The sequence below is a fragment of the Emydura macquarii genome, unplaced genomic scaffold, assembly GCF_026122565.2.
Source record: "Emydura macquarii macquarii isolate MOO-44397 ecotype Brisbane River unplaced genomic scaffold, CSIRO-AGI_Emac_v2 contig_2988, whole genome shotgun sequence".
Lineage (NCBI taxonomy): Eukaryota > Metazoa > Chordata > Testudines > Chelidae > Emydura > Emydura macquarii.
The window spans coordinates 4,442,388-4,455,977 of NW_027133125.1; the positions used below are offsets into that span (position 1 = coordinate 4,442,388).

At 57.5% G+C, this 13,590-nt stretch overlaps 1 protein-coding gene across 5 annotated transcripts in view; it reads right to left on the bottom strand.

Annotated features, from left to right (window-relative positions):
• TNS1 (tensin 1) overlaps positions 1 to 13,590 on the bottom strand; it is a 236,554-nt gene that overhangs the window by 131,025 nt on the left and 91,939 nt on the right. For 4 of the 5 annotated variants that reach the window (XM_067529461.1, XM_067529463.1, XM_067529459.1 and 1 more), the window contains one exon: positions 3,270 to 3,308. In XM_067529461.1, coding sequence (XP_067385562.1) covers positions 3,270 to 3,308 — 39 coding nt within the window. Of the gene's footprint in view, positions 1 to 3,269; positions 3,309 to 11,203; positions 12,247 to 13,590 lie in introns of those variants that run through there. The other variant, XM_067529460.1, reaches the window with a different exon arrangement.

Genomic DNA, 13,590 nt, shown 5'->3' on the forward strand with positions numbered 1-13,590 from the left:
TGGACAGCTGGCCCGGATCTCTACCGGAGGCCAAATCTAATCCCGAGGCCAAGCGCCCACGGGTTTGGGCCGATCCGGAGCCTAACCCAAATCTGGAGTTGAGTGTTACATCTCGCTCCTGTGTCCATCATGGACCAAACCGAACGTCCTGACTAAACATCTCCTAGAATTCAGCAAGGAGGATTGGCTCCCCTGAATGTAGGTTCCCTGAGCCGATTTCCTGCAGGGCTTTCCCAACGCGCGGGGCCAGAAAACGAGCGCGCCGAGCTCAATCCCTGCTTCCGGGAATTCCCCACCCACCCTGCTAATGCTCCGGGGACAGGGCAGAGGAGAGACCGCGGGCCCAGGAAAGTTTGCTGCATGGGCGTGCTGGGACCTGCAGCCCCTTTGCTGTCGCCCCACGATGGCACGTGGATTAGAGCCAGTTCCAGGCTGAACCAGAACCGAGCTACCTTCGAGTTCTAAATAACTTTCCCCGGCCAAACCAACAGCAAGAGTTGAACGGCTGCTGGCACCACAGGAGTGCTGATAACAGACCCCAGACAGTGAATACAGGCCACCAGATAAGGATCGTGAGGCAAAAACGCACCATACGCCAGCAGTTTGCTTCTGTGACGCCCTCCCTACATATCAATGGCTCCTGGGCATGTGCATCGCTGTCCCCTGATGGAGGGAATTGGAACTGCTCTTGTGTGTGCCATGGGCCCTGCACTGCTAATGGAGATTCTCCAGTAGCTCTAGCAGCCTCTTTCGGAGCGGCGGGGGGGGGAGTCCATGTCTCACCCCCACTGCTGTCGCTGAGGGTCTGAGCACAGTTGAGAGCACAGATTTGTCACATCAGGAGTGAATTCACCCACCGTGGAAAGAGGGGAGGGGGTAGTAACCAGTGCAGCAGTTTAGAGAAACACAAACTGCCAGGGGCATTCGTCACTGAAGCAGGGGGTGTGTAACTACCCCGGGGGGGGTGTAACTACCCTTAGCCCGGCGCTAAGACCTGTACCACGGGCGCCATAAGAAACTTTCTGATCACCACTAGCCACGGCTGACATCCCTTCGCTAAGCTGGCTCCCCGAGTAGTACAGCAGTTCAGTGGGGACCTGCAGGGAACCCTGCCCTCTCCTGAGCCCAGATTACAGCCAGGTCCCATTTCCGAGCGGGCAGCGTCTCTGCCTCTGTGCTGCCCCATCGTCTCAGGACCACGATGTCCTGGGGCTGACGAGGCACCCGACGGCCGTGCTCAGAGCGAGCCGGATTCTCTCAGCCGGCTGCCACACCCGGGGAGTGGAGGGTGCGACGCTGTCCAGGGCCCAAGCGTAATTTTTTCAGGGCCAGGACAAAATTGTAACACGGGCCCCCTCCCACACACATACCCATGGGGGTTGACACCCTGGCCCAGGCCCTCAGGGCCTCCAGGCCCCGGTAAAGCCCATGTGGGGGCCTTGACGCTGTCTGGTGTCTAAGGGTTCATTTTTCACATTATTTAATGCCAATATAGCAAAAGTCCAACACTTCGTCCGAGCTCTGCCCTGGCTGGCTGTGGTGGAGAGGTTCTAGTTTGCTAAGACTGATGAGCCCCTTTCTGTGTAGATGTCCGTGTTATATTATGAGTTCTAAATAGGTACGCTACATCCGTGTTTCACGTGGGCCGTGTTTCCGGGCAACACCCCAGCCAGGAGGGCAGCAGCACTGAATGGCCCATCAAGAGAACAATGAATCCACTGAAAGAAGCCACTTGTGAGTCACCAGGGCATGTCAGAGCACGCCCGGGGACAGGGACTCTGAGGCTTTGCCACGCCAGGTGCTGTGTGGCTGTGTTTGGGGCAAGCCACGTGACAAAGGGACATAAAAGACAGCCGCATCAACCCCATCTTGTCGTCATTCCTGCTTCTTACCTCTGGATCCTCTCATCTGCCACTGAAGCTGTGAGAGAAAAGACGCAGACCCGTCCAGGTACTGGCTGTGCACCAGAGGGACGGGACAAGCCTGCCAACGCCACAATTCTGCTGCGAATCTGACGTATTGGGACTTTACAGTCCTCTGGACGCATGTGATTGCTTTGACCATTTCACAGCCCTCTGATGGTTCGTTTCTTTCCTTTCACAATAAACCTTTAGTTTAGTTACTCAAGGCTTGGCTGCCAGCGTGGGATGTTGGGTAAGATCCAGACGAATATTCATCTGGAAATGTGACGGGCCCTCTGGGGTCAGGAGAATATTTTGGTGAAGGGACGAGAGTTTTAAATAACTTCTCTCTTTACTGGACCTAGCGGCTGACTGGGAGCCAGAGACTGAAATGCAGGAAAGGGGCTGGGTGATTGTTTTGGTTTAGCTTCCTGATAACCAGCGTGGGGGAGCAGAGACACTGCTTGAGACTGGTCGGGGAATCTAACTGCAGCGTTACCCACCAGTCTGGGAGAATCTGCTCCCCTTTTGCAGCCTGATCTTGGCATTTTCAGGTGGGCCACCGTCAGCACAGAGAGAATTCAAGGCACTTTCAAGAGAGCCTTCACCTGGCCTGGCTGTGAACAACCCGGGCTCACCTGCCACCCCAGCTCTGGCCCTAACAGCTCGCATCTAAGAGACGACCCTCCATGATGCCAACCCCCCTCTCTAGCTAAGCCCCCCGTTACCGTACTACCAGAGCACTGCACCACCTTCAACACACTGACCCTCACAACCTGCCTGTGAGGCAGGGTTATTAGCCCATTTTAGAGAGGGGAAACTGAGGCACAGAGTGACTAAGTGACTTGGCCAAGGTCTCCCAGGGAACTGTAGCAGAGCAGGGACTTGACCCTAGGTCCCCCACATCCCAGGCTCATGCCCTAGCCACTGGACCATCCTTCCTCTCCCAACACCACATGCCCTTTTCCATCCCTTGTAGACTCCAACTCATCCACAGGAGCTCAATTCCTTCTGGGCAAGCTCCAGCATTGCCGGCTAGTTGGTCCCAGAAACCCTAATCGGCTCTACGGATGGTTCCAAGTAATTCTGCTCCTTCCCTCATCACAGGGAAGGACTATGTTGGACAGAGAGGGAAACTGAGGCACAGAGAAGGAAACTGAGGCACTGAGCAGCAACGCGAGGCCCTGTCAGCTCTGTGGTAGACCCAAGAATGTGGCTCCCCTGATTCCCAGCCCACCACTCAGCGCTGGCACCTGGGGCGGGAGCGTTGCCTACTGAGCAGTTTCCTTCTGTTCTTTTCTGTGACGGCAAGAGAGGCCGTGAAGGCGCGGCAGGAACACCCGGGAGCAGAGGGGTCAGCTCACTTACCAGCTCATAGTTGACAGGAGGCGCACACGGGGTAGCCGCCTGCAAAGCAAACACAGAAAGGGCCAGCGTTAGAATTTCACCAGTTCCTCAACGCGGCAAAGCAGAAACTGGGCTCTCGGTCATCCTCCACATGGTGTGACCTGGACTGGGGGGCTGCCTCTAGGACCCTGCCCCCGGGAACCCCCTCCTCCTCCGCTCCCCCCATCCAAGGACACCAGCTGCACTGAGCGATGCTGCAGCTCTCCTCGGCTCTGGCGAATGGTTGGGTCATGCACGTGGGATGGAGAAGGGCCGACCCACACAGAGACGGTGCGGCTGGCCAGGTGGGAGAAGGCCATGACCCAGGCTAGAATCCAAGTCGGCAGGGCTCACGCCTTTCTACTCTGCCCGGACAGCCGAGGGACTATGCGCTGGCCAGCTGCTGTATTAAACTGAGCACACTGGACTGGCTACTGCTTTTCACACAGGCAGCTTTATCCTCCCAGGAGATCAGAGCATGAGGCTGGTGGTACATCGCAGTCACAGGGGCCAGTTCTCTTATCATAGCAGAGCTTCGAGGCACCAGCATGGGACTCTCACACACACACACATCTACAAAACCCCATGAGTGTTTCCTTCATAGCTGAACCCTGGAGTCCAGCCCTTAATGGATCGACGTGTAACAACCCAGCAGGGAATATGGTACTCAGCATGGAGATCGGCCATGCGGTTCCATCTGCTCTGGTGTTGACCCATACCTGAGGCTTCAGAGGTGGGAGGGAACAAACCAATCAGCCTGACCAATAGATCTGTGTTATATGAAGGGAGGGAGAAATTCCTCCTGACCCCAGCCCGTGATCAGCCCTGAAGCATGAGGGTGGCTCCCTTTGAAACACCATTTTAGCTCTCACAGCATAAAAGTTACAGGTGCTAGAGAGTCCAGCCTCAGCCTTTGCCTCGACGACACTCCCTACCCCAACGGTAGTGAGCTACAAAGATAAAGTGTAAAGAAGGATTTCCTTTTCTCTGCCTGAACCATGCAGCCCCCTTTGTTTTCAACTTGCATCCCACTTCTCACATCACGGGCCGGGGTGGGGGATCTGGGACGTTCCACGCCAAAGGGGGAGCAGTAGGTGATTTGTCTGACAGGGAGAAGAATCCATCTGCCTCTTTAAGAAGTAGGATCCTGAAGGAGAATGGGAGCCAGGCCTGGGAACTCTGGCACCCTGCAACAGCGTGGGGACGGCGACCGCTGGGCAGGTCCGTCCTGTCACGCTGGGAGTCACCAGGTGGTGCTGTTACACTGGCTCCTCGTGCAGCACAAGCCGTTGGAGAAATGCTCACGCGTTTGTTTGTTTTTTTGATGCACTCTCTGGTTGGGGGAGCTGTTGCAAGCAGCAGGAGAGCTTCTGCTACTGCTGGGCACCGGGGCACCGGTATGTTATGCAACACTCCTCCTCTGCTCCCCCCCAGCTGTGAGACCGTTGTTCGTTAACATGGCGTGACCATCCCCGGGCTGGCGGGATTCCAGTGCACGCTCAGCAGAGGCATTTCACCCGGCTGTCCCCGTCACAAGCGGCAGCACGGCAAACCGCCTCTGCGGAGCCCAGCAACCCTTCGCTTGCAAAGCCTCTTGTCCGTGCTGCTATCTCTGCACAGACCCCAGTGCAAGCAGCTGGCGCCTCGCACGCACAGTGAACCGCACGGCCAACCACCGGTGGCAGGGCTACCATCACCCACATTGGTGCGAGCGAATAATCGTCGTGCAGGCTCGTCCAAAGATGCCCATGCTGGCTCTGGTCCCTCGCCCGGGAGGGAGGGGAAGAGAACAGATGTTGAGGGGGAAATGAAGGGCAAATACAGGCTGGCCTTTCCGGTCTCACACCAATGGTAGCCAGAGCTCGTGCGTTTGCACCAGCCTCCACCCCAGGTTTATAAAGCGGGATCCGCCTCTGCAGAGGGACAGCCTCAGACGGCACAGCTGCCCTTTGCGTAGCAGGGATGCTCAGGCTAGCTCCTTACTTTCAGGCTGTCGCCTACCTGGCCTGGCCTCAGGCTAGCTGCTGCCTCAGTTTCCCCTGACTCGGGCTGACAGCGCTCACTGCCAGGTCCAAGGCGCTTTCCAGGCACAGGTTTTATTCTTCAACGATCAAAACTGGGCAAAAACACCAAACACGGAAAGCAGCTTCTCTGCCCACCCCGAGCCCCAGCCCCCAGAGGCTGTCCCCCTTGCAGCTCTCCTCCCCCAAACATGACGTGCCCCCTGTCCCACGCCTCGTCTCCCTCCCACCTGCTGCCCCCGAGACCCAGTGGCTGCAGCAGACGACAGGAACGAAGCCATGACACAGGGCTGACCTCCTTCATCGGCAGCTCATCACAGGAGCCACTGACTGCCGCGTGACGGGGGCATTATCCTTTAGTCAAAGTCCCTAACTCCAGGTGACCGACGGCAGAACAGAAAGCCCAGCCCCGCCCTGTGCCCACCGCTCAGCGAGTATCAGGGTCCGCTCCGGCAGCCCACACCATCTGCCCAATGCACGTGCAAGAGCGTCGGTCCGTGCGGGCCGCCCCCGCGACGCCCTGCGTGCGACTTCGCCCCCTCCTTCAAATCTGCCTTTGCCCAGCGCTGTGAGAAGCTGCTCAAATGAAAGATGCTGGCGGGGGGGACTCAATCACGCTGTGCTGTGTTACCGCATCTTCCCCAACGTGCTATTGTAGCCACAGCCCGGTGAGCTCAGTGCTCAGACGCCCCAGTGACAGGCACGGACGGCTGGATAGATGTACCCCTGCCCACTGCAGAATGGAACGCACCAGACCCCGCGGCTGTGTTTGTCTGCGGGCTGAAGGCAAGACTGGAAGATAAGCCCCAACACAAGCAAAAGAGAGGCTGAGGAACACGGTCTGAGCCCACGAAGGGGACTACCTGATTTTGACTGCTGACGCCCTCTCTGAGCTCCGGTGCGTCCCTTCCCTGCCCTGTGACTCAGTTTCCCCATCGGCTGCAGGGGTCTGAAGCTGCTGAGCCGAGGGTTAGCGTTTGGAAAATGCTCTTTGTTCATTGCTAGAGCTCTTTGGAGCTGTGCCGCTCTGGGGGAGACGGGGCTGCGTGTTAGGAGGGCAGGTCGCCGGTTCTATTCCGTGTGCCGCAGGCAGCTGGGCTGCAGTTGCAGATGACCCCGCTGTCTGCTTGTATGGACGCAGCCCTCTGCACGCCAGAAGCAGCGCCAGCCTGCGGTCCCTTGTGAAGGGAGGTCTCAGCTGCTATCAAAAGGCCGTACTGCTACAGCGTGTCTTCCCCTAATGGCTGGTAGGCAGAAGGTAACAGCCTACTGCTGCGACTGGCCAACGGAGCAGCTCCTTTAGCACAAATGCCAGAGGCCCGTGCTCCGAGAGCTGAAGAACCTGGGCTCCGGGGGCGAGGCCCGGGGTCATTATGTCAGCTTGAGTTCAGCAGCGTGCCTGAACCTTTGCCGGAGAACCAAAGAGCGTTTCTGCAGATGCCAGACAAAACAGCCAAGCCACGGTTTCCGTAATTAACAGAGGCCAGGGACAACCAATTCCCCTCGCTCGTTGTTTGTTCCGTATTCCTCCCGGGACCCTGTTCCGGTCCCCGGCTCAGTTCCTGATTTGCCGAAGGATTCGTGCTCTGGGTATCCGTCCTGCTGCTGAATGACTCTGGACGGGGCTCAAACCTCGCAGAGCAGAACGTGGCAGCCCAGCTAGCGTCCTGACTGCCACAACAGCCGGGCTGCCAAACTGCTCCCTGGCGAACCCCTTTTCCCCCACAGGCAGTGGAGGGCCCGTTGTGTCAGCTCATTTTCCCATGCCCCCCTTCCCCCGGCCCCACGCCCAGCTCCGCTCCGCAGGATGTCCATCCTGGCCTATCCTGCAACTCGCACCGTCGATCCAACCCATCATTTCCTGTCAAGAGCTTGTGGCTCAAAACTATTTGTGGAGACCGATGCCAGGGAAGCCACAGCCGCTCCCTAGCAAGAGCCGGCGAGCCGCGAAGCACCCGAGCCCCTGCCTGTTTGCCCGTGAGGGATGAACGTTCAGCGACGCGACGGGAACTTCCTCACATCCATCACGGCAGAGTGACTCCGTCCCTGTGCTGAGATTCCCGAGACGGACAAAGATTTCCAAGTGGTCCTCCAAGCGACTTCCCCAGAGCAAATCCTGCAGCCCGAGGCCTTGGAACTGGACCCAGATCTGAATTCCATGCCTCGATAACCAGCCAAACCAAGACGGGTAACTCTGGAGAGCGTTCAGATTCCAGGTCGCTCACCCTGCGAGAGCTCTTTATGGATAGCTTAGCCAAGAGAAGATGAAGAGGCGACTAGATTACGGTCTCCAAGGGGAGAAGATTTCTGATAGCAGACGACTCTTTAATTGAGCAGACAGAGGCTGAAGACGATGCCATGACTGGAAGCTGAAGCTAGAGAAACTCAGGCTGTGAATGAGGCCCTGATTTTTAACAGTGAAGCTAATTAACCATTGGAGCCACGGAGCTAAAGACGCAGCCTATCCTCCGCCACTTGAAGCCTTTAAAATGATGTTAGGTTGTCTTAAATGATAATCCAGCTCAGCTCCAAATTACAGGCTTGCTGCAGGAATCACTGGAGGGGGTTCTCTGATCTGGATGATATAGGAGATATTGGTCCCTTCTGGACTCAAAATCTATGCAGTTCCCCAGTGTGAACACCCCTGGGCACAGGGGGTGCAGCTGAGACATAGTTCTGGATCCTAATCTTAAGGCCCATTTCACACAATGATCTTTTGCCCTCCACAAGCACCTGCCATCCAAGGATCTCCAAGCACGTCACAACCAGCCGTGCAGTAAGACTGCCATGCACCTGTGCAGTCAGAATCCTTGTCCCCATTTTACAGACAGGACCATCAAGGCCCAGAAAGAGCAAGTGACCTGCCCCGGGGTCTCACGGCCTCAGGAGCCCAGCTACGGGACGCAGGTTGAGGCTGGGGCTTGGGAGGGGCAGGGGACGCGGCAGCATGGTCCAAGTTCAGTGCAGAGGGTCGAGGGCAGAAGCAGTAGCCCTTTCCAGTGTCACGCCGTAGGCTTGGTTCAGAGTTGAAGTCGATGAACTGCCCTGGGTCGGAGCCAAGAGAGCCAGCCACAGGAGGGCTAGGTCGGAGAACAGAGGCAGGGCAAGATGTCAGGGCTGGGGCAGAGAACCAGGAGCACGGTCAGGTATCAGGAGCACATGGCAGGGTCTGTACCAGCAGCAACCAAGGGATCCGCCTCGTTGTACAGAGAGCATCCCAGTGTTTTCCCTCGGCCTTAAATAGAGTGCCTGGGCCAATCAGGGAATGCGGCAGGCTGGGCCAATCAGGGGATGCGGCAGGCTGGGCCAGCTGGGACCGCTGTGGGCGGGATTTGGAGTGGTGTTTGAACCCGTAGGCTCACAGGTTGCAGAGACGGTGGTGTGGACACGGCAGCCGCCCTGGGACCCAGCCAGGTTCCAGCCCCATGGTTCCTCACTCCCGTATTATGTCTGTAGCAGAGCCAGGAACGAACAGACTTCTCTCTGGGCTTAAACCCCTCGCTGAAGTGTCCCGTCACTCGCCAAAAACCCGGGCACGCCGACCGACAGGGCCATCACGCTGTCCGGATGGGGTAAGACCCCAACATCCGGCTTCTGTGTGGAGGGTCTCTGAATTCTCCAGCTCTCTCATCCTGGGACCCAGGACCCTTTCTGTCCCGGTATTTCCACTCCCGGTCTCCATGTGGAAAGACAAAAACCAGTTAGAAGAATCCAACTACTTCCCATCGCCCAAAGCAATCCAACTTGGGCTGAGCTTCAATGGAGGTTCGGACCAAATCTCTTTCCAACTGGACAGCTACTCTCACCCCTCCCCGTTTCCCATCCTCAGGAGGGACCCCCTGCTCAAAGCAGGACCCTCTGCTATATCATCCCAACCAGGGCTTTGTCAAGCCGCAGCTTAAAAACCTCTAAGGATGGAGATTCCACCACCTCCCTAGGTAACCCATTCCAGTGCTTCACCACCCTCCTAGTAAAAAACTTTTTCCTAATGTCCAACCTAGACCTCCCTCCCTGCAATTGAGACCGTTGCTCCTTGTTCTGTCATCTGCCACCACCGAGAACAGCCTAGCCCCAAAACTTTCAGGTAGTTAAAGCTATCAAATCCCCCTCACTCTTCTCTTTTGCAGACTAAACAAGCCCAGTTCCCTCAGCCTCTCCTCATAAGTCCTGTGCTCCCTAATCATTTTTGTTGCCCTCCGCTGGACTCTCTCCAACTTGTCCAATCCAACTTGGGGGGCTGAGCTTCAATGGCCTCACCAATGCCGAATAGAGGGGTTCCCGGACCAAATCTCTTTCCAACTGGACAGCTAGCTTTTTATCCACTGTTACCCCCCCTTTTCTGCAGAGCTGCTTTCCCAGCTATAGCTGTGCATGGGATTCCTTTGACTTTTCTTTGTTGAACCTCATTAGCTTTTCCCAATCCTCCAGGCCTCTGTCTTTCCTGGGAGCTCAGAGACATTGTCCAGAAACCGCCGCTCTGCAGGGAGCCACCCTTGAGAATTCCTGCCAGGGGCCGGTGAGCAAGGCTGTCCTTCCATCGCCCATGGACCCACCCACCCCAAGGGTCACTTGGCCGGGGACCAGGAAGGAACAGCCAACCAATGTAGGGCTAATTCTTGGTTACTCTGGTGGGAATCCGGAGTCCCTTCCCTCAGTTCCACAGAGGTCACTTTGAAGCCAGAAGGGACCATTATGAACATCGAGTCTGATCTCCTGCCCGTGGCAGGCCAAGGAACCTCATCCAGAGCCTCTTTTATCAAGCCCAGTCATTTCTGGTTCTACTGGAGCAGAGCTTTTAGACAGAGATCCGGTCTCGATTTAAAACGACTTCAGCTGAAGGAGAATCTACCACGCTCCTAGTTAAGTTCTTCAGTGGTTAATTACTCTCCCTGTTACAAATGGGTGCCTTCTTTCTTGTTCAAGCTTCAACTTCCCGCCACGGGTGTCACTGCACCTTCTTCTGCTGGATGAAGCCACCTACCATCAGAAATCTTCTCCTCCGTAGGTCTTTGCAGAGCACGATCAAGTCACTGCTTGACCTCTTTGTCAGGCGACACAGAACTTAAGTCTCCCCCGCCCAGGACTGCTTTTCAGAGCTCGGCTGGGTTTTGTAGCTCCGTGCTGAGCCCTTTCCAATCGTCAACATCCTTTTCCAAGTGTGGGCACCGGAAGCAGGCAGAGTCTCCACTCGCGGTTTCACTAACGCCGCCGACGAAAACGGCACCGCTGCCCTACGCCTGCTTGGTCCTTCCCTTGCTGATTCATCCCAGGAGCGCATTTCCCCCACGCAGGGCCTTGTCTACACCTGGAAACTTGCCCAAGTAGCTATTCCGAACCCACCGTTCCAACGCGGATTAAGCAAAATCACAAGAAGGCGCTGTTATTCTGAGTCCACACGGCACTTACGCCTAAATAATGACTCCCGAATAGCTCCTGCGGGAAATGTCCCAGTGTAAGACAAGCCCCCACCCACAGCAGCACTGGTCTGGTCTGGTCTGGTCTGGCAGTCGCTATGTCCTCATGGTCTCCAAATGCCCCTCCGCTCCCCACGCCTGGCAAAGCCAGGCCCTCTTGGCCGAAGGCTCATCAGAGGGGACCAGGCGTGGCCTAGGCCATTTCGTCCCTTAGAGATGCTCCCTCTAGCACACTGACAGGGCGGTGGGGGGGCGGAGGATGGGCATTTTGCCCTTGGCCTGTGCTTGCCCCATGCGTCTGCGGAGGCCTTCGAGCCCATCCACTCCAGAGCTGGATTCGTTCGTCACAAATAACTAGCCAACAGCACTGAAAAGGAAAGAGCATTTCTCTTCCCCAACCATCCACCACCAGCAGGGTTCTTTGCTGCATCCCCCCCCCAAGCCCTCCGGTTACATCACCACTTAGCCAAACAAAACCCACCATCAGGAAACAAACTCGCCCTCTCTGTCCACACCCCGTCCGTCCCATTGCTCACGCGCATCCCTGCACCCGCGCCGTGCTCCTAATGACCGGCGCTTCCTTCCAACGTGAGCTCTCAGCTCCTCTGGCCCACACCGCTCCGGGGCCGTGCCTTCCAGCGGCCGGGCTCGCGTTCCCGGCTCTGTTTTGGTTTGGGTTGGGTTTTTTATTTTCGTGGAGAAATGCTACCATAAAAGGCTCCGTTCTCCTGCCCTCCGGGGCTGGCGCCGATCCACGGAGCGCTTGGAATGTTCTGCTTCGACCCGCTCACGAGTTACAAACGGGGAAGAGTTTTGGCTCCGGGCCGACGCTCTGTTTACGCAGCATCTCCAGGCATTTGCACGACCCAAATTAAAAAAAAAAAACCCGACATGCCATCGTTCAGGGAGGGAGCGTCGCGTCTCGGGTCCTGAGTGCGACCCGGTCGGCAATGGAGAGCTCAGATCTTTGCCGTGAGCAGAATGCTGGAGAAGGGACCATTAGGTGACCGGTCTTCCTCCCTGTATACCACAGGCTGTTCCATTGCACGCCGTTATTGGGCCCTGTCTCGCAACTTCAGTTAGACCAAAGCATTTCAGTCCTCAAGGAGCTAAGCAGTTCTGTGCCACGGGGAAAGAACAGTGGGGACCAAGGGGCAACCATTGCCCGAGGCCCCTCTGATGGCAGGTGAGAGATGCCACGCTCATCCCAGCAGGTCATCTACGCCCCATGCTGTCGAGAAAGCCTGTCTGACCCGGGGGAAATTCCTTCCCACCCCCAAACCTGGCGACCCGGCATGCAAGCCAGGCCTCTAGAAAGAAGGGGGTCTCTGCCCCAGCTCAGCGCACCGGTTCACCCCAGCCAGCTGGGGCCAGAGGAAGGCGGGGGGGAAAGAACCCATCCCAGGATACAAGTATTACAAGTTATTGGTACGCAATGACAAAAACAACACCAGGTGCGATCGGGGGGAAATGGGATGCAGGGGAAGCCAAGATCAGAATTGGCCTGGGGCTGGGACAAGTCGCTTCACTTTAGTCCTTAATCATTCAGTGACTGTTGGTTAACACCGAATTGCAGGGGGGGACAGGTCAGGTGATGGGCCGCAGCAGAGCGGAGGGAGTGGGGGGCAGAGCTCAGGGCTGGGCTGGCAGGGGGATGCAGTGTGGGATTGAGGGGTATCGGCAGAGCTGGGGGAACCCAGGGCTGGGATAACAGAGGGCTGTGGGTCGGGATTGAGGTTTCCTGTAGGGCAGCCCAGGGGTCAGGCTTCACACAACAGCGCCGGCACGTGATGGGGCCACGGGATTTCATCCATCCCCCGCCAGCCACACGGCGGCCTGCGTCCCCAGCAATGCTGGTTAACCCCCGACAGGAGGCTGTGGCTTGCATCCATCCTCCCAGAACATCCTCCCGGGCAACCAAATCCATCCCAGGGGTGAACTCCGCCAGCCTCCAGGGAATGACACCCGGCTGGCATCTGCTATCACCCCCAACTAAGCCGCTGGCACAGAGAAACCCGGAGCTTCTCCCAGATGCAGAGCAGCAGTCCGGGCTCACAGCTCTGCACCCCGCCCCTCGTTCGTATCTCAGCCTGACGGCATTCCCCAATCCCCACCCGGCTCTCGGCCGCCATGGCAGACGTTCAGGCCGATCAGCGGCCCCGAAGTCATCAGTGGATTTACGCGCTAAAGACCCGGTCCTCGTCGGGCGTCTGGCGCGTGACAGGGCGTCAGCGACCATCAAATCGGCCAGGAGAGGGGAGTGAAAGTGACCGGAGATGCCCATCGTGCCAGTGTTCCCCAAAGTCAGCGCAGTCCGGGCAAACGGGGACCGACGCATCCTCCGGCTCACGCGTTCTATCCTGGGCAGAAACGGGACCAGCCCCGTATCGTGCCTCCAGCCAGCAATGCGCCAGGCCACGGATAAGCCCTTTCCTTGTGGCAAGCACAGGGACGTGCCAGCTGGGGCCTAGAAGACGAGAACGTGGGGTGAAATCCTGGGCCCCATCCTGGGGCCAGCGTTTCATCTGTGATTGCCCAGGGGCTCCGGGCCGGACTGAAGTTGGGCTGGATATAAGTTTAATCTCGCTACAGCCAATGCCAAGGCTTGGAGAGCCGCTAGCCGCCCCGTGCCCGCCACATGGGGCCGATAAGTTAGGCGATGGCTCCCCGCCCCATGCGAGAGGGAGATGCTCTTCCAGCGGCTGCTGTTGAAGGGGAGTTTTCGAAGGGCATGCCGGCGTGAGGCGGGGGCACGTGCTGGGACACCGGAGGATGGGCAGAGCAGAAACGGGGCAGAATTCAACGGCGTGCGCCAGCCCCAGTAGGCCCTGCCTGCGACCATCTCTGGCCAGCAATGTTTCGGACCAC